This window comes from Peromyscus leucopus, chromosome 4 (genome assembly GCF_004664715.2).
Source record: "Peromyscus leucopus breed LL Stock chromosome 4, UCI_PerLeu_2.1, whole genome shotgun sequence".
Taxonomy (NCBI): domain Eukaryota; kingdom Metazoa; phylum Chordata; class Mammalia; order Rodentia; family Cricetidae; genus Peromyscus; species Peromyscus leucopus.
In genome coordinates, this window is record NC_051066.1 from 94,795,405 (window position 1) to 94,816,271 (window position 20,867).

Genomic DNA, 20,867 nt, shown 5'->3' on the forward strand with positions numbered 1-20,867 from the left:
ATGCCTTTACTCTAAGGAGCCCTGGGTTTTGGGTTTTGGGTTTTTTTTTTTGTTTGTTTTGTTTTTTTTGATATTTATTTCTGTTTATTAGTCAGGGGGTGTTTTCTACTCATGGGGAGGGAGGGAGGTCATCAGAGGGTATGTACAGGAATCTGTTCTCTCTTTCCACTGTGTGGGTCCTGGGGATCAAACTCAGGTCAGGCTTGCTGGCAGATACCTTCCCCTGCTTGAGCTGTCTTGATGGCTCAAAAGTGGCATTTAGATAGAGTGTGAGCAATGGAGGCAGACAGACCTGGGTTCAGATCCCACTTCTGATGTTTAGAACTGATTCACGGGGCTGGACACCTCCCCACACCAATGCTGGATAAAAAGTGAGCCATGTCCCTCGGGTGGCAATTTCCTCGTCAATAAGAGTGCAAATGCAGCCATAGCAGGGTGGTTATGAAGGTAGGTGGCCTAAGTGTTCAGTACTTTAGGCTTCTATGCCATACGCCACATAGTAAGTGGGGTGACCACTGATAGGGCCATGGAAAAGCAGCCACAGGCAACATGTAAGCATGGGGGCAAGGCTTTGTCCCAACTTACAGAACATATCCCACCCCACTCCATTGGGGAGCAAGTCCCGGGCCTTGTGCATGCTAGATGAGCGCTCTACCGCTGAACGGTACCTCGTGCCCCACGCACAGATTTTATTCTATATAATTTTCACGTCTCATAAAGATGATTCTCCCTCCCTTTATTCATTTAAAAATAGGACAAACGGGCTGGGTGGTGGTAGAGCACGCCTTTAATCCCAGCACTTGGGAGGCAGAGCTAGGTGGATCTCTGTGAGTTCGAGGCCAGCCTGGTCTACAGAGCGAGATCCAGGACAGGCCCCAAAACTACACAGAGAAACCCTGTCTCGAAAAAAAAAAGACAGGACAAATGGTTAGCCTAAATCTGCTCCCCATATAGCCTGCTGTGGTGTCCAGCACACACTCACTGCATCCCCAAAATTAGCAGCTTTATTAGGTCGTATATCTCCAAGTCTGTCTCTAGCCCTGGCCTATGGAACACCCAGTTATCTCCCACTGCCTGTTTATTCTGGGCACACGCTTGTGTGTGTGTGTGTGTGTGTGTGTGTGTGTGTGTGTGTGTGTGTGTGTGTAACTTACCTCAAATTCGAGGTTTCTGTAAATGAACCACAAGTTCTTTCTTAATCTGGTTTCTCTTCTGCTTAGACCTGGGTCTTCCTTCCTCATCTCCAGAGCCTTTCATGAGAAGGCGGAAGTGTCTGCCCACAGGTTTAGAAACTCTTCTTTACTTTCCTTGGCTGCCCTGTAACTCAGACCCCTCCTGTTACATCTTTCCCGAACCTCTTGCCTTTGCCCACCTCCAGCCTTCTTGTTTCGTAGAGACTCTTCCAAATGGATAAAAGCTGACGCCCAGAGTTAGAGTACCCTAGGCCCCTCCCACAGGACTCCTGGACCTCACTGTGCGTTACAGAGGTCAGGGTTAGGGTAGCCAGGCTTCTTTCTTCTGTTTCACTATTTGATGTTTGAATCTCTCTCTCTCCTGGTGTAGCCAAGCACCTGACCTAGCATCCAGGAAACTCTGAGGTTTGTCTCAGGTTAGCTATCTCCTTACGTCCACAGAAGTAGCCTTGCAATTTCCTAATTTCTTTTCAGTTTATTCCTTGTTTCTTCGCTGTGTGTGTATGCGTGTTTAGGCGCACATGCGTACATGCATGTGGAGGTAGAGGTGCGTATCAAGTACCTTCCTCAATGATTCTCAATGATTCTCTGCTTTCTTGTGTTGTTTACTTTTCATTATTGAGACAGGGTCTCACTCTGTAGCCCAGGCTGGCCTCAAACTCACAGAGATCCACCCGTCTCTGCCTCTGGAGTGCTGGGATTAAGAGCAATCCCGACGCCCAGCTCCACCTCATCTTTTGGGATAGGGTCTTTTCAGGGTCTGCAGCTCCGATTGTGCTGTGGCCATGACTCCAGTGATCGATCCTGTTGTCTCTGCCTCCGGGGCTGGGATTGCACACGTGGAAAGAAGCCACTGGGCCTCACTTCACATGGACACCGAGGGTTTGAACTCAGAACCTCCTGCTTACATGGCAGACACTTGACTAACCCTGCCATCTGTTCAGCACAGTTTCTTGTGTTTTCTACCATAACTCCAACACCCCAGGGAAAGGACTCACTGTGCTCTGAGTTGATTTAGTAAGTTTGGTGACTTGTAACTTTCTCATGTGTATTATTTCACAAACATTCCCTCTTTTTCCCTATACTTGAGTAAAAACCAAAACAATTAAAAAACCTGTTTTCCCTTCGGTTGAAAGTTTCCCATCCCCCAATAACCCACTCTCTGCTTCCTTCTCCTACTTCACATTACTGCCGGATTGCTTATTTATATGACATGTTATTGGGTCTTTTTTTTTTTTTCAGTTATGGTGGCACACACCCTTAATCCCAGCACACAAGAAGTAGAGGCAATCAATTTCTGTGAATTCGGGGCAAGTTATGTAATATAAACATCGAGCTTTATATAGCAGAACTGGTCTTAAATTCATGATCCCTTGTTTCAGGCTCCCAAGTTTAGGGACCGCAAATGTGTGTCACCAAGGCCAGCTTTTCAGTTTCTTGGTTTTTGGTGTGTGTGAGTGCACGTACTTGTGCATGAAATGTGTGTATGAGTGTGTGCGTGGAGGCCAGAGGCCAGTCTCCGGGGCCATTCCTCAGGTACCGTCCATCTTTATTCTTTGTTTGAGACCGGATCAGTACTGGTCTGGAACTCACCAAGTAGGCTGGGCTGGCCGGACAGTGAGCCCAGAGCCCCCCGTCTCCTCCTCCGCAGCACTGGGGTGGTAAGTGGGTGCCATTTCATCGGCTCTCTGGGAATTGCACTCAGGTCTTTGTGCTTGCAAGGCAACATTTTGGTGACAGAGCTTGCTCCCAGTTCGGGTTGTTGTTTGCGGTGCCCTAACTCTAACCTGGGCAGGTGAAATCTGGGCCTTTCTCCTGCTCAACACTTCGCCACTTGTGTTTCTTACAATGACAGATATCCAGGATATCTCCCAGAAACCCTTTACATCATTACCTATGCAAAGACCCCTTCCAAGTAAAGCCATATTCATGGGTTCTAGAGGTTTCTGTGGGTACAAGGATGGGGGCGGGGGCCATCATTCAACCCATTTTTGGCAGGAATCCGGCGCTGTGCTTCTCTCTCTGATACGACCCCTAACACTCAGATGAAGGAAGCCTCAAACTCAAGCCATCGGGTCTAGGAAGGGTGTGGCTCCTGGAAACCCCTTAGAGCTGATGGCACCCTATCCCATGGTCCCTCACCCTGGAGCACCAAGGCCATCTGTTTCCCTCTGTTTTCACTCTGCTGAAAGTCTCTGTCCAGATTGGCTTCTCAGCATGGTCTAGTGAGGGGTTACCTTTTTTTTTTTTTTTTTTTTTTTTTGTGAGGTGTATTTATCAACAGTGTACTACTTGAGTGTGTATGTGGGTGTTAAACTTGAGTGTGTATGTTGGTGTACTACTTGAGTACACCCATGGAGGGCATCAGAAAACGTATAACTGGAGTTACAGGTGGTCCTAGCCACCATGTTGGTTGAGAGCCAGTGCTTTTAACCACTGAGCCATCTCCTCAGGACCAGCCCTGATTCCCAAGTACCCATTTGTTTTTGTTTGTTTGTTTCTGGTATGCATCCTAGGCTGGGTTCAGACTTGCTATGTACCCCAGGACAGCCTCCTAATCTTCCTGCCTCCACCTCCTGGTTTTAGTTAGCACTAGGGAATTTTTTTAAAAGATTTATTTATTATGTATACAGTATTCTGTCTGCATGCTGGAAGAGAGCATCAGATCTCATTATAGATGGTTGTGAGCCACTATGTGGGTGCTGGGAATTGAACTCAGGACCTCTGGAAGAGCAACCAGTGCTCTTAACCTCTGAGCCATCCCTCCAGCCCAGCGCTAGGGAATCTAATCCAGGTGTTTGTCACTGCTAGGCAAGCAATCTCCCATGGAGTTATATCTGCAGCCCCAGAGAAAAGATGACGTTTTTCATCACACTTCTCTTATTTGATTTTTTTTTAAAGATTTATTTATTATGTATACAGAAGAGAAGGTGCCAGATCTCATTACAGATGGTTGTGAGCCACCATGTGGTTGCTGGGAATTGAACTCAGGACCTCTGGAAGAGCAGTCAGTGCCCTTAACCTCTGAGCCATCTCTCCAGCCCACGTTCTCTTATTTGATTTTTAAAGAACTTGTTACTTGCTGGGCAGTGATGGCATACACCTTTAATCCCAGCGCTCGGGAGGAAGAGCCAGGTGGATCTCTGTGAGTTTGAGGCCAGCCTGGTCTATAGTGTGAGATCCAGGACAGGCTCCAAAACTATACAGAGAAACCCTGTCTCAAAAAAAAAAAAAAAAAAAAAAAAAAAAAAAGAAGAAGAAGAAAAGAATTTGTTACTTTAATTTTTTTAAGTAGTCAGCAGAAGTAATTGCTTACTGTAGAAACTAAGACCAGACTTACTACCCCTATGTGTACACACACACACAGGGTTTTTTTTTCCCTAAATGAGATCAGATAGTTTATAGTATTCAGTTATTTGTTTCAGACAACATACCACTCATAATGTGACTACATAGAGATCAGGGTACTGGCTTTATTGCAAGCCCCCCCACCCCATGTCCTGTGCGGGCTACTGAGTCCTGGGTGACCAACACTCTCTTGTTTACCAAGAGAGTCTACCCACCGATAGACTTTCATTTTACGTCCTTTTCTCTCAGGGTCCCGGATCCCTCGAACCTGGGTGGGCATAGACCTGAAGGTACAGCTGCAGACACCCCTGGTACTGAGAGATGGAAACGACACAGCTTGGCACCTACTGCAGGGTGACAAAGATGTCAGAGTAGAGGTGAGACCCTGGGCTGAATCCCTGACCTTCCCCACAGCCTCCTGGGATGCCTTCCTGGGCTGTAGGCCAACCCCGGCTTGGTTGGTGTTGGCTAGAGGAAAGATCAGGATTCATTTGATACCAAGTCCCTGTGCTCTCCCGGGGTGTGTGTGTGTGTATGTGTGTGTGTGTGTGTGTGTGTGTGTCTGTCTGTCGTCTGTCTGTCTGGGAGGACCTGGGGTAGTCCAAGAACATCAGGAAGTCTCCAAGCTTGATGCCCAGTCTCGTGTATAGAGAAACAGTCCGGATGAAGTGGAGCTGTGGGGACTTAAGGAAGGAACCTACCTGTTCCAACTGACAAGAACTGACTCCAACCAGCCAGAGGACACAGCCAACCTTACCATCACTGTGCTAACCGCCAAGCAGACAGAAGGTGACCGGGAATGGGCACGAGGTGCCTGGAGTACCCCTCCGCCCACCAATGACCCTTTAGCCCTAATTCGGAAGCTCTCCTCTCTCTAGATTATTGCCTCGCATCCTACAAGGTGGGCCGCTGCCGGGGTTCCTTCCCACGCTGGTACTATGACCCCTCGCAACAGATCTGCAAGAGTTTCACCTACGGAGGTTGCCTGGGCAATAAGAACAATTACCTTCGGGAGGAAGAGTGCATGCTAGCCTGCAAGGATGTGCAAGGTGGGTCTCTGAGGGGCAGCTTTGGGGCTCGGGGGATGTTGCTTTACTGGTTGGGGAAGTGGGCTGGGTGTCCCCATCATTGTTAGAGTCTGGCCATGCCTCCTATTATTCCTTTTGTTTTTTCCCCTAGGAATCTCACCTAAAAGGCACCACCCAGGTGGGTTTCCCTTCCTTTCTTTCCCTATTTCCTCCCCATGTCTTGCCTCAGCCCATATGATGACCGTACCCCTGACTGACCCGCCTTCGCTCAGCTCCCACCACCCCCATAGTAAACAAACACCTGCCCCTTCCAACACAGCAGCCCCCTCAGGCTCTGCCCAGGTTACAGACAGGAGGAGCTGGGCTTGGTGAGGACCGGGCTCACGATTAGACAGGGCCAGGTAGATGAGGCCCCTTGGCACGCACTCTGTGCCTGAACTTCACCCCACCTCCATCCAGTGTGCTCCGGCCGCTGCCACCCCAGCCAGTTCCGCTGCAGCAATGGCTGCTGTATCGATGGCTTCCTGGAATGTGACGACACCCCCGACTGCCCCGATGGCTCCGATGAGGCCACCTGTGAAAAATGTGAGCCGGGGACCAGGAGGAGGGGCGGGGAGCAGGAGGGGAGAGCCTAGCGGCGCTCCTTTATGCCTGTGGGATACCCGTGTTGGGCCCCAACCTCTGACCTCTCATCTCTGCAGACGCCAGTGGTTTTGATGAGCTTCAGAGTATCCACTTCGCCAGGGACAAAGGTGAGAGGCTCCCCGTCCTCTGTGTCCCCGGAGTTTGCCATGTGTGCGGGCCGCAGTCAGAGCCAGGGCCTCCCGGCTCCCCTGTCGCTCTCTGGTGGCTCATTTCCCACCCGCCCCTGGGCACTCCCTGTCTGATTATTTCCATGACTGTAGCCTCTCTGTGTTCAGGACATTTCACAATGCCTGTCTGTCATACATGGGAAGCCACCATGACTTGACAAGTTGGGAACAATATTCAAAATAAGGGCCCTGGGGACTGAGGTGGGGCTCGGTAGTAGAGCACCCACCGACCATTGCAAGGAACTGTGTGTCCCACCACCGCTGGGGGAGGGGAGGAAACAAAAGAGTCCCCTTATGCAAATTAACATGTACTAGAAATATTAGTGGTCTGGAAATGACGGCTTTTGCCAGGAAGATCAGAAGTTCAAGGTCAGCTTCTGCTAAATAGAGTGTTCAAAGCTATTTCATTGCTACTTCATAACTGTAGTCTCGCTACTCGTTCCACTACTGAATTGTAAGGTGACTGTCTGTGCTTTCTGATGCTCTTAGGCAACCCCTGTAAAGGGTTGTTCAACCCCCCCAGGGGTCGGGACCCACAGGTCGAGAATCACGGTTAAAGCTGGATACTCACTCTTTCCTGCCTAAAGCCCACCCCTTTTGTTAAAAATTTTAAGCACTCAGTGGGAGGAATCAGAGACCCTGACACAGAAAAGTTACATTGAAGAAGAAAACTCGGGCTGGAGAGATAGGGCAGTGATCGAGAGCACTTGTTCATGCAGAAGACCCAGGTTCAGTTCCCAGCACCCATATGGTGGCTCACAACCATCCTTAACTCCAGTTCCAGGGGAATCCAGCATCTTCTGGCACCCAGGGCACTGCGTGAATGTGGTGCACAGCCATACATGCACACAAAACACCCACACACAAAATAATAAAATGTAATTAGGAAAAAAAACCAAAAAACCAACTATGGGGCCAACAAGATGGCTCAGTGGGAACGAAGGCGCTTGCTGCTGAACTCGATCACCTGAGTTTGATCCATGAGACTCAACGTGGTGGAAGGAGAAAACGAACCCCAGAAGTCGTCCTCTGACCTCCCTGGGTGTGCCGTGGCATATGCACAGAAGTAAAGAAATAAATAATGTGATGGAGTAGGTCTTTAAAACTGTGAGCCTCACTAGTTCCCTTGGTGCCTGGATTGCTGTCCAGAGTTGTCTCTCCTCCCTTTGGTGAAGCCACCCTGCCCTCAGCCTGGGGAGGGGGTGGTGAGTTAGCGTCACACAGGGTCCGGAGAGGGGTGGGCAGCATGGGTCGCCCCATGGCCTCACTTGTCACTTGGCATGCTCCCTCACTGCAGGGTACTGTGCGGAACTGCCGGACACCGGGCACTGTAAAGAAAACATCCCACGCTGGTATTACAACCCGTTCAGTGAACACTGTGCCCGCTTCACCTATGGTGGTTGCTATGGCAACAGGAACAACTTCGAGGAGGAACAGCAGTGTCTTGAGTCGTGTCGTGGCATCTCCAGTGAGCAGAGTGGTGGCGGCGGCGGCAGGGTGAAGGGGGAAGGTTTAGTTAGGCCTCCTGGGTCAGTCACTTCTCTGCTAAGTGACTTCCATGGCAGTGGGAGAGGGGCCGTGGCACTCAGACAGCCGAGTCGAAGGACTTAGTGCTGACCGGTTCTCCGTGTCGCTTTGCAGAGAAGGATGTGTTTGGTCTCCGGAGGGAAAGCTCCGTTCCCAGCGGAGGTAAGCCTTGGTCTGTCGTGTCGCCAGCGTGGGTACCCAGGTGTCAGCTCAGGAACTGACAGCCTGTGACTGCTTGTGAATGCCTAAGTCATGTTGAGAAGGATCCTGGGGTTACCCCAAGTGTGCACCGTTGAGTAGTGAGCTCTGACGTAGGTAACGGGGGGCGGAACAGTGAATTGCCTGCCAGTTGTCTACCATTAGAGTCCCCTGGGCTTCTGGAAACAGCTATTCAGGAGGTCTGCTTTGGGTGTCCATCTGCTTCTACTCGTGACATCCGTGGTCTTTTTCTGTTCCATAAAGAGGGTGGTGGGTGTCAGAACCAGACAGGCCTTGGGAGCACCCCATTCTGCCCGTTTTCTCGCAGGCTCTGTGGAGGTGGCCATTGCTGTCCTCCTGGTCGTCTGCATCATAGTGGTCATAGCCATCCTGGGCTATTTCTGCTTCAAGAGTAAGAGAAAGGGCTTCCGCAGTCACCACCGCCACCACCCACCTCCCACGCCAGCCAGCTCCACTGTCTCCACCACTGAGGACACCGAGCATCTGGTCTATAACCACACAACCCGGCCCCTCTGAGCCTGGGACTCCTGCCCGTCTCACCAGGTCCTGCTTGCCAAGACAGAGACTAGAACCTGGGAAAACTCGGGGACCAGACACTTTCTGCCTGCTTCCTGGGCATACTTACTCTGTCTCAGAAGCCAGCTCTCTGAGCCTCTTGGAGGAGTCTCAGCTGCACTCAGGCCAGTTCTGGAGAAGGCCCAAGAGGCTGGGAGGAGCAGAGCAGCCTTGAGCCAGGAATACTGTACATAGAAGGACCTGCTTGCCCAGGAGCCAGAGAAAGTTGGTGTTTTGTGTCCTGTTCAAAGCTGCCCGTCCCCATCCGATGATGCTAGGACCCGGAGTGGCGTCAGAAGCTAGCGGCTGCAGCTGCCTTCCACGGCTGTCTGTCCTTCCACTCTCCACAGTCCAACACTGGAGGATGTCGCTTTGTAGTGTGTGCTGTAAATAATCGCTTTGTGGGGACCAGGGTCGTAGCTCAGTGGTAGAGCGCACAAACCCTGAGTTCTCTCCACAGCACCACAAAATGACATTAAATTAAAAAATGAAGTGTGTGTTTTGTTGAGTGTGGGAGCCCATTTTCGGGTTCCTACTGGCTTTACCCAGCAGGTCCACATAGAGAGAATGATTGGACCACGGGCCCGAGTGCCGGAGTCTGAGATGGTCTGCACTTGGCTGTGCTGGTCTTTTGCTCCACCCCTTGGTATTTCCATAAATACCCTAGGGCAGAGACAGTCGGGGCCTGTTGGAAAAGGTTCCAGGCCCTCTCGAGGCTATCCTGTATTTTCTGTTTCTCTCCACACTCTAAATCCTTCTATCTAATATTTCCTGCTGCTCTCACTCAGAACTCTGGGGAACTGTGGGGTTGGTCTATAACCACACAACCCGGCCCCTCTGAGCCTGGGACTCCTGCCCGGCTCACCAGGTCCTGCTTGCCAAGTTGAGTTCCTCCCATTGCCCCCCTTCCCACCCTTAGTAGTTCCCATGGCCGAGACGTAAAACCTGTGTGCTAGGCAGGTTCTGTATCGCTGAGCTCTCTTCTCAGCTCTGTTTTGTGGAGTTGCTGGGGGGGGGGGGGTCAGGATTAAACTGTCCTGTCCAACCGGTTCAGCCTTTGGCCACCCTGTTCGACAGGTTTTCCCACCTCCTGAAACTGCCCTGGTTCCTCTGGGTGGAGAAAATTGTCACCTTTGACCACCATAGTGGAGGGCCATGGGAGTAGGGGTGTTGCTGCTCAGCGTTTCTTCTGGTGCCCATCCAGGATCCCCTACTCAGGTGGGTGAGGCTTAACTGATTGGTTGGGGCTTGAACCCTGGCCGTCGGTTACCTCCCTGCCCACCCGAGAGCCCTTGGCTTCTTCACGGGAATGCAGCCCCTCCCCTAGGTCCCAAGCTCCTGCCTAGTACCTACACTAGGTGAGGTAGACCTCTCCAACTCACCCCCCTCCAGGGCTCAAACCACTTGGAGGTACCAAAGTATCAGACTTCCCTCAACAGATTGCAGTGAGCCGCATGCCAAGCACTGGCGGTCCTGACGCATTTGATATTGTCAGGGGAGGCCCTGCTGAGATGCCTTCCGGGACACCCGTCGGCTCAGTACACAGCTCTGGTGCATGCAAATAGCATTCACAAGCCGGGGTTGACGGCAAAGCTTGAGTTACCCGTTCTAAGGCTCGTATGTTAGGAGTGGATCTGAACCCTGGTAGAGAGGCTCAAAGGTCCCACGTTCCAGGAGATGTGGGGAACTAGTACACAGACAAAGAGGAGGAAAGTGATTCCCCAGCTGAGCACATCTCCACCCTCCTGCCCACCAGGAGGGCCCTCCCTCCCCCCTCCCTCTGGGGCCTCTGCATTTTCGTACCTCCCCCTTTTTATCACTCAGCTAAACTTAGAACCTTCCAGCACCGGCCCAGGTGGCCGGCACTCCCTGCTCCACACCCTGGGTTTGCCAACAGGACCCTGAGCACATGGCATCCCTTTTGTTTATGTACCTGTCTCCTTGCTAGGCTGTGAGCTCCTGGAGTCACAGGTGGCGTCTGAGTCAGCTCCGTCTCCAGCATGTCGTGTTCCTTCTGTGACCTCAGATAATGGCAGTTACTCAGCGGAGGTTGAGTACATGGTGGGGTGGGGTCCATCCCTTTTGTTCCATTCCACAGGCACGGGATTTTCTCACCTCACCCCCTGTTCTGCCAGCCTATTTACCTACTCTTTGAGACTCAAAATAGACATGTTCTCCCCTTGATTCTTTATAAAGCACCAGCAGGGTTAGGATGATTGACGGCTCGAAGGCTATCCCAATTCCTAGGAGAGTAATCAACAAGGCGAGTGCCTAGCGAGTGTTGGTCTGAAGTGAGCAGCCCGTCAGGAAGTGGTAGAGATCAGTGTGGATGGCAGGCAAAACACCTTCTCTATTAATTAACCAGGCTGCCATGGCTAGAGGAGAGGGAATCTCACAGAAGCCGCTAGGGGGTGTGCTTACCACTTGCTCCTCAAACCTGCTCCTTATCTCCGGAACTCCGCTCTCGGTTTCATCCTCACCTAAATAATGTTTTGTCACGTCTTCCCGACTCCCGCACTTGGCACAGGCAGTTGCCCAGAAGCAGTTGTCCAGGCCTCAGGTGCGACTTTGCCTCCACAAAGCACCTTTACCCAATGCAGCATTTGTTCCAAAAAAGCTCCACACGCTATCCAGCTGAGCTCACGGTGGCCCTCACTCAAGTTTCAGGTGCTCTGTTGCATGAAGGTGAGCCAGACCTTGTCCTGTGTTTGCCCTCCGATGTTTGGAAATCCTCAGGGCAGGGACTGGGTCTCACGCCAGCGCCCCATGCTAGTTCAGTTCTGTATACTAAGTACCCAGCCGTGAAGAGTCCAAGGCTTGCGACGGATGGAGACAGTACAGGTATGGCATGCTTGCCGAGCAGGCGGAGCCCTGGATTTGATTCCCAACATGGGGGGTGGGGGGAGAAAAAGACAGTGAGGTGGTTCGGCAGGTAAAAGTGACATTCCCACAAATCTGATGACCTGCGTTTGATCCTGGGACCCCAAAGTGGGAAAAGAGCCATCCATGATGGCACACCTCCAATCCTGGCACTTGGGAAGCAGAGGCAAGTGGATCTGCATCGTGAGTTCCAGGCTAACCAGGGCTACATAGTGAGACCCTGACTCAAAAAAATTAAATTAAAAAGAAAAAAAAAAAACGTGGAGGAGGAAGAGAATTTTCTCCTGCAAGCAATCCTCTGATGTCCACTGGACTCCATGGTACTCTCAGGCCCACGCTCATACCACACACAGAGTAATAAGACAACGCTCCTGCCCATGCTCATATCACACACACAATAATTAATAAGATAATGTTGAGATTTATTTTTAATTATGTGTAGGTGTGTATGTCCGAAGGCTGGAGGCATGGGATCCCTAGTGCTGGAAAGACAGGCTGTGTGAGCTACCTGACATCAGTGCCAGGAACCGAACCCGGGTCCTCGGCAAGAGCAGCAAGTGCTCTTAGCCACTGAGCCAACTCTCCAGCCCCATTTCTTTTTAAAGGTGGCACAGATATGGTTGCACACGCTTTTAATCCTAGCACTTAGGAGGCAGAGTGAGGCAGATCTGCATGAGTTTGAGGCCAGCCTGGTCTACATAGTTCCAGGCCGGACAGTTCCACGTAGTGACACTTTGTCACAAAACATTTTAAAAGGCGGGTAGAGAGAGACTGCAGTACGGCTCTGGGTGAATACACTTGTCACCAAGCCTGACGGCCTGAGTTCAATACCCAGGACCCACGCAGTGAAAGGAGGAGAAGCAGCCCCTGCAAGTTGTTCTCTGCGCCCTACTGCACCATGGCGCGCGCACACACACTCACACACGCACACACGCACACATATACACACACACGCACACACAATTTAATATATATTTTTTAAAGATTAGCCTGAAGGCCAAGCATGGCAGCTCACACCTTTAATCAAGAGGCAGAGGCAGGTGGATCTCTGGGGTTCAAGGCCAGCCTCGTCTACAGAGTGAGTTCCAGGACAGCCAGGGCTACACAGAGAAATCCTCTCAAAAACATTTTTTTAAAAATGTATTTATTATTTAAAATAAATAAATAAATAAGAGCCTGGGCAAAATAACAAGACTCAGTCTCCAAAAAAAGAAATTCAGTCCAGGGGGTTTATGGAATAGGTATTAGTAAGAGAGCGAAGATTCTAGAGGGATGTTTGGTGTGGCTTTAATTTTCTTTGTGCACGTGCACAAATGTGTGCTTTTAGAGTCCAGAGAACAAGCTTGGGATTCATTCTTCAGGCACTGTCCACTCATTTGAATCCGGCTCTCTCACTGGCCTGGTGCTCACCAACGAGGCTATGTTGGCAGGCCAGTGAGCCCCAGGATTCAGCCTGTCTCTGTCTCCCCAGCACCAGGAATAAAAATATGCACCACTGTGCCTGGTGTCTTTACCTGGGTTCTGGGGGTCAAGTTCAGTCCCTCAGCCTGGGTGGCTAGCACCTCAGAGACTGAGCTGTTTCTCCAGCCCTGTTCTGGTTTGTCTTAAGGCAGGGGTCTCATTCTGAAGCACCGGCTGGGGCAGGATGTGGTGGCGCACGCCTTTGATACCAGGACCAGGGAGGCAGAGACAGATGGATCTCTGTGAGTTTGAGACCAGCCTGGTCTACAGAGCGAGTTCCAGGACAGCCAGAGTTACATAACAGAGAAAACCTGACTTTAAAAAAAAAGGTGGGGGGACATGATGTAAAAGACACACAGAATAAATTAAAAAAAATAAACAAATAAAAAAGGAAGGAAGAAGAGCCCAGTCTGGGCTACAGAGGGAGTTCAACTCCCGCCTGAATAACTAAGTGAGACCTTGTCTCAAAGTAAAAGGTAAAAAAGGGACTGAGAATAGATCCAGCCTGGTGGGAAGGTGCTTGCTTAGCATGTTCAAGACCCCAGAGTCAATCCCCAGTTCCACAATGAATGAATGAATGAATGAATGAATGAATGAATATGAAATGATGTGCTATTTTGTTTTTGTCAACTTGACACAAATCAGAGTCACCCAGAAAGAGGGAACCTCGCTTGAGGAATGGTCTCCATCAGCATGGCCCCTAGACGTGTCTTCGGGGCATTTTTTGGATTAATGATTGATGGGGAGGGCTCCACCCACTGTGGGCGGTGCCATCCCTCGGCAGGTACCGGGGCATGTAAGAAAAGCGGCCGAGCAAGCCAGGAAGTGGCTTCCTCCATGGTTCCTGCTCTGCTCCTGCTTGAGTGCCCGCCCTCAGTAACGGACTGGGACTGGGGCGCATAAGATGGTTTTGGTCATGGTGTTAGGTCACAGCCACAGAAAGCAAAATAGGACAGATGGCAACTGTGATATGCTACAGCACAGATAAACCTTGAGATTAGGATAAGTGAACGAAACTCGTATTTTATCAAAGGCATATTGTGTGACTCCAGTCTTACGAGGCGTCTTTAGAGTAATCCTAGAGATGCAGGGTACAATTGTGATTGGAGAAGGTGGGGGGGGATTTAATGGGTGTACTATTTCAGTTTTGTGAGGTGAAAAGAATTCTAGGAATGGGAAATGGTGATTGCATTACAGTATGACTGCACTTAATACTATCAAACTAGATCCCTAAGGAAAACTAAAGCCAGGCATGAAGGGGCACTTCTAACTGCCAGTACTCAGGGGGTAAGAGCCAAAAGGTTGTGGATTTGAGGGCAGCCTGGACTGCACACAAAGACCCTGTCTCAAAAAAAAAAACAAAGTCGTATGCCCTTTGAATTTTACCACAAGAAAAATAATTAGGAAGGTGAGCAGGTGCATTTGTAAGTGTGTGTGTTGGGCTGGGGGGTCCACACACAACAAAGACACAGGGACTGGTAGACGGGCTCCACTGCTGAGCACGGGGGGGGGGGGGGGGGGGGGTGAGCAGGGAAAGGGGAGAGCCAGACTTGAAGGAGTGGATAGAGGCTACATCACAGGAGGACACACCACAAGGAGACGGTGAGAGGGAAGAGGGAAACCAAGTCAGTTGGTGGAGATAACCTGTGTGAAGGGCAAGGCGTCTACGCCCCCAGGGCTAGCTGAGTACTGGCAGCCAACATGCTAGTCCTCTGTCCCCAAACAGTTAAGTTCTTTGAGTAGCCGCCAATGTTATAGACTCAGGAAATTTCATTAAACACATACACACATGCATTGCTAGCTCCTTGGGGGACCTGGTAATCCAGAGCCTAAGCATTCAATTTCAACTTCCATCATCTTCTCTCTTTCAAGGCACCCTGCCTCCTCCACTCTGAGGACTGATCTCAGAAGGTTTTGATCCCAGAAGTTCAAATAAACAATGACCGACGGTATTGCTATCTGATGCGGCTGTGTGTTCCTGTAATGCCAGCACCTGAGAGGTAGAGGCAGAGGCAGGAGTTCAAGGTCAGCTTCAGCTACATATCAAGTTTGAGGTCAACCCAGACTACACGAGATCCTATTTAAAAACAAAACAAAAAACACTAAACTAAATAAATCAATTAAAATTGAAAACCTTGCTGCTTTTCCCCCAAGCCAGGCCTACCACCTGAGCAAACAGCTCTGATCAAGGCCTGCTGATGCCAAGACCACTCCTGTCCTCAGCCAAGCCCTGAGACTGCGGCTCCAGAAGGCGTCCCTCCCCAGGAAGGGTTGTCAGTGGCCACACCGGAGAGCCTGGCACCTCGAAGGTTCGACTGGAGCCCAGTGGGGGTAACCAAGCCTCTACAAGTTCTGAGAGCCCTGGGGGCTTCTATCAGTGGGACCCAGAACCAAAAAACCAAGAGACAGACCGGGAAAGAAAGCAGCTCCTCGTCATGGAGTTTTTAAAAACAAACAGAAAACCTGAAAAACTATTTGCTCAAATGTCCACAAATTACCGCACACTGCGTCTAATGGCAGGGGCCTGTTACCCCAGTTTCTAGGGAAGCTGAGGGCTGAGGCCTCAGGATGGCAAATTCCAGGCTGAGCTACGAAGAAAGGCTGGGCTGCTGGAGGCCTGGAGAAGGAAGCCACTCCAAGACTTGACTCTGGGCTGGGCAGAGGGACCGCGTAAGCCCTAAGAGTCCTCAGCTCTGCGGGCCTAGGAGTTTCAGAAATGGGTGAGGGGGGCGGGGTAGGAGAACCAGACAGAACGCTCAGGCACACAGTCGGAAACTGGAGACTTTTTCTTTGACTTTTACCATCAGTTTCTTATTTCCTTCCACCTGGCCTTACGGGGGAATGATTCAAGGTTGCTCAACAGGGTCCATAAATTATGAGATCGCATGGGGATGGGCCGAAACAAGACAAAACAAACAAAAAACCCAAGGAGGAACAAAAGACAGGGTCAGGAGTGAGGCCAAACCACCAGAGTTGTGTCTGTGGGCCACACGGAGAAACTGAGTAGCTCTGCTCTGGTACTACTGAGGCCAACTCTCAAGGGGAGGGGTCCGGGCTTGGCAGAGGCAGGGGAGGCCTTGGGTTTAGGGGGTGGTCAGGGTGAAACCCAGGAATAGGAGAGACCACTGTGAGAAAAATCAGACAGCTGAGTAGACGAGTGAGGAAGAGAATAAAAGAGGAGGCAGTGCCTTGGGAGGAGGGAAAGGATGGAGGAGGGAGACAGGGAGATCGGAAGGCAACAGGAAGCATGATTGGCAGGAGTGATAGCCAGAGACTAAGGAATCACAGACTTCAAACCCTGTCAGGCTGGGGACAGGAGGTCGCTGTCCTCACAGATGGTTGGAAGAGGGACTGGGATTGGAGCCGTGGCTAGAGGCTGCCTTTAGTGGCCAAGAAGATGAGAGAAGGCCTTACAGAGGCTGTAGAAGGCACTGTAAGGAGACTGTTGAGGAGAGGCCTGGGATGGGTGTCTGAATGAGCTTCAGGCTGAGGGCAGCGGTTAGAGGTGTAGCGAGAGGCTGAGGGCAGAAGCAGACACTGGCGGAGAAGCCGACAGGTTGGTCCAGACTCACTTGGGTTGTTTCCTGAGACCTCTCTCTGAACCATATACCTTCTTCCACGTGACCCCCTTTGCAAGTAATTTATGGTTTGGGGGTTGGCCATGTGGACCATGTGGTTTGCCTGTGGCCCCAACAATGAAAGAAATACAGGAAATAAAGAAGGTAGGTTTAGATGACAATTTTTTCCCCGTCCCACATCAGTGACATTAGCATTCAATTACAGGCTCTCGAGTCTTCTCCAATCTCAGTCCAGAACCACGAGGCTGTCACCATTGAGGAAAGCCCAGAGAGGGGCGGGGACAGGCCAGGATCGTACAGCCAGTGTTGGGGATTATTGCCAGGCTGGGAAGCCAGTGTCCAGCCGAAGTCCCGAAGCCTGCCCCGTGGTAGTCTCCTCTTCACACAGCTGGGTTCAGCTTTGGTTTCTGTCTTTTCTCTGGAAGTGGGACAAAGAACCCCAGAGCCAAGAAGCTGCCAGGGCTGGTCCCAAGCCCCAGGAGGCTGGGAACCAAAGGTCCACACCCATGTAAACACAGAGCAGCTCTGATACCTCTTACTTGGCACTTACCAGCTTCCTCCAAATCAGTTCTCGACTATTATCTTGCTTATCCCCACTGGTCCCTGGGAGCCAGGGAGTGGCAGAGAGTATTAGCCTTGCTTCAGAACTGTTAGAAACTCAGACGGCAGGGAAGGCAGTAATTTGTCCCAAGTCACCCAACAAGTAAGGATGGGGCTGGACCTAGAGACCAAATCTCCTAGTCTGTGTGTGTGTATGTATGCATTCGTGCATGCAAGCGTGTGTATGCGTGTGCATGTCCGTGTGTCCGTGTGTCCGTGTGTCCGTGTGTCGTGTGTGTGTGTGTGTGTGTGTGTGTGTGTGTGTGTGTGTGTGTGTTATTGGTGAGGGTAAGGATCAGCAAAGAATGTAGCCTATTGGCTGGCAAAGGGGGTGGGTGGGTTGTGCACATGGTCTCCAGAATAAAGGGCCTCCTGTTATACAAGGAGATCAACACAGCCCTGCTGGAGGGACAGACAGCTACTGGGAACGCTGTGCTAGCTGATCCCGGCTGGAGGGGAGGGCAGGCAGAAACCGTGGAGTCTAATCACAAGGAACATAGGCCTGAAGGAGGAAGCAATAACGACAGGTGTCCCTGCGTGGGGTCCAGCTACCTGCTTTCCAGTTCCAACAGGCCTGGGAAGTCTTTTTTTTTTTTTTTGGTTTTTGGTTTTTGGAGACAGGGTTTCTCTGTGTAGCTTTGTGCCTTTGCCTTTCCTGGAACTCACTTGGTAGCCCAGGCTGGCCTCGAACTCACAGAGATCCACCTGCCTCTGCCTCCCGAGTGCTGGGATTAAGGGCGTGCGCCACCACTGCCCGGCGCCCCTGGGAATTCTTAAGCTCACACAGGACCCAAACACTTTCCTGATGCCCCTTGATCCTGGGGTCCAGGATGGGGGAGAGGCATCTGGACACTTGGGGAGATAGGCATACTGTTGCAGGTAGGGGTCAAAGAGGCATGGAGATGATGATGATGATGACGATGATGATGACGACGAAGGAGTCCATCTTCCAGAGGGGGTACAAGTAGGTTACTGAACACCTAGGCTGTTATCCAAGGCCCTATAGTCTGAAAATGAGTCCCACCGTCACCCGAGCTGTTGACCGATGGGTCAGCTTCAGTTTGAAAAGAGCCCTAAAAATGTTCCAGCAGCCGAGTGGACAGTTCAGTGATTCCATCTGTGTTCTCATCCTCTCCCCAGCTGTCTCCCTCCCTTTACTCCCCAGCCTAGGACAACCCAGACTCTTAGAACCCTGGCCTGTTCAACGGTGCCTTCCAAGAGACCGTTTCTTTTTTCTTTCCCTTCCCTTCCCTTCCCTTCCCCCCTCTCCTTCCCTCCCTTCTCTCCTTCCTTCCTTCCTTCCTCTCCTGCCCCTCTTCTTTTTGAGACAGGGTCTCTCTGTGTAGGTTGTCCTGGAACTAGCTATATAGACCAAACTGGACTCAAACTCCTATTCTCCTGCCTCTTCCTCCCAAGTGCTGGGATTAAAGTTGCATTTCACTACGCTCAGCTTGAGACCCATTTCTTAGGGCAGAACCTTCAAAGCCCCCCAACTCCCCCTCCCCCACCCCCACCATGCAGAATTCTGAGAAGAGGCTTAGATTCAAGCTCAGGAGTCCCAGAACAGGCACTTGACAGACGTGAGTTTGCCTAGTGTCGCTGCACACAGGGACAGGAACTCACTCCCTTCTATTCACACTGACTCATGAGGCCCCTCTACCACACTCTGCTCACCTCACCAGGGATCTGGCCCAAGCCCAAGGCGAGGACTTCTGGCGCAGCCCTGCTAAGAGCTGGGTTTCCTGGCAGCCAAGCACAGTGGGCAGGTCTGACCTGTGCAATATGATCTGTGGTTACAGCCTGGGGCCAGGGCTGGTTGCAAAAGGGGCAGGTACTCCTGACACAGTCTGCTCTCGGTCTCACGGTCTCACTTGGAAGCTGGTTCCCAGGAGACTGGAGAGACCAGGGAGGGTGCGTCACCTCTGCTCTGGCATCCTTCTGCTCTGCAGCAGCCAGGGCACAGCTCCTTCGGATGTCCGCGCACTCACATTCACACCAATCCAGGCTGAGCAAGCACATCCAGCACAAAGACCTCACAGAAGTCAACACAGATAGAACTGAGCTCAGGCACAGAGACAGACCCCAGGAAAGCAGACAACACGGATGCTTAGACAGGAGCATAAAGACCCTCATGCTTTCCCAGCCTCAGATGCAATTCTACACAGCACATACTCTTAAGGACAGACCTGATGCAAACACAGACATACGCACACTCTAGGTAAAGATGGCCGCCTGGGGTTGGAGAGGTGGCTCACCTGATGAGATCATTGGCTGATTTTCAGAGAGTCCTAGTACCACACGGCAGCTCATAGCCATCAACTCCAGTTCTGACATCTTCTTCTGGCCTTGGAGGGCACCAGGCACATCAGATATGCATGCAGACAAAACACCCATACATATAAAATAAGTTAAAAAATTAAAAAAGATGGCCACCCACACTTACATAGATATTCGTATATGTATTTTGTTGTTGTTTTGTTTTGTTTTCTCTTTTGTTTTTCAAGACAGAGTTTCACCGAGTAGTTTTAGTGCCTGTCCTGGGTCTCGATCTATAGACCAGGCTGGCCTTGAACTCACAGAGATCTGTCTGGCTCTGCCTCCCGGGTGCTGGGATTAAAGGTGTGTGCCACTGCTGCCCAGCAATATTCGTATACGTAATTACTCAGACTTTTGCACTGAAAAAATGTCCAAATACACAGCACAAAAGTCAGCCACACAGAGTAAGGTACATATGTGAAACTGTATACACACTGTTGTCATTTAGTATTTATTGAGTACTCCTGATCCATTACTCAACCTCCAACAGAGATAACCTCCCTCCCCCAATCACACATATAAACTCAAGCTTCCTCAGGATTCACTTCTGATCCACTGGGGGCCCAATCACCAAGCCAAAGATGGAGGGCATGTTTTCTTCTGTCAAGGATGCATAGCCTCTCGCCCTAAAACAAAACAAACAAACAAAACGCCCAGCATAGCTGTACTATCACTTATACTAGGTGAGGAAGGCAACCTAGCTAGGAATCTAGCCGAGGATGTCGAAGTCAGGGTCAGGTGAAGTTCAGAAGACACCTGCTGTTACAGTTGGCTGTCTCCTTCCGTGTGGGTCCTGGAGACTGAACAAGAGCCTGTCCTAAAAGTAAAAAGGAGAAAAGGGGCAGTGTGTGGGAAGGTAGGTGGGAATCTGTAGCTCAGTGGTAGATCACATGTGACATACACACACACACACACACACACACACACACACACACACACACACAAGATCCTAGTACAGCCAAGGAAGGAAGAGATGGTGGAACTAATTTACTTATGCTCTGGAGACAGAAGAGGCTCTCATATCCAGGCCAACCTAGGCTGTATAATGAGAATAAATAGTAAATAGTAAGTAAATAGGTAAACAAATAAATGTCTGGAATGTAACTCGGTAGGCAGAGAGAGTGCTTTCTTGGCACATACCAGACAGTGGGTTTGAACCCCAGTACTACACAAACTGGATGTGGCATTGAATCCCTGTAATCTTAGCACTTGAGAGGTGGGGTAGAAGTATCAGAAGTTCAAGGTCAACCTAATCTACTATAGCAAGTTCAAGGACAGCCTTGGCTACATAATACCGTGTTTCAAAAAAAATAAAGATGGAGCCCCTCCGGGCTGGGACTCAGGTCAATC

The 20,867-nt window shown here is 50.7% G+C and overlaps 1 protein-coding gene across 1 annotated transcript in view; it reads left to right on the forward strand.

The window, feature by feature from the left end:
• Positions 1-9,174, forward strand: part of Spint1 (serine peptidase inhibitor, Kunitz type 1) — a 120,570-nt gene extending 111,396 nt beyond the window's left edge. The window contains exons 3-11 of the mRNA XM_037205113.1: positions 4,791-4,918; positions 5,192-5,330; positions 5,420-5,590; positions 5,721-5,747; positions 6,029-6,154; positions 6,271-6,321; positions 7,679-7,849; positions 8,023-8,070; positions 8,435-9,174. Coding sequence (XP_037061008.1) covers positions 4,791-4,918; positions 5,192-5,330; positions 5,420-5,590; positions 5,721-5,747; positions 6,029-6,154; positions 6,271-6,321; positions 7,679-7,849; positions 8,023-8,070; positions 8,435-8,643 — 1,070 coding nt within the window. The 3' untranslated portion in view covers positions 8,644-9,174. The remainder of the gene's footprint in view (positions 1-4,790; positions 4,919-5,191; positions 5,331-5,419; positions 5,591-5,720; positions 5,748-6,028; positions 6,155-6,270; positions 6,322-7,678; positions 7,850-8,022; positions 8,071-8,434) is intronic.
• Positions 9,175-20,867: the final 11,693 nt, after the last annotated feature.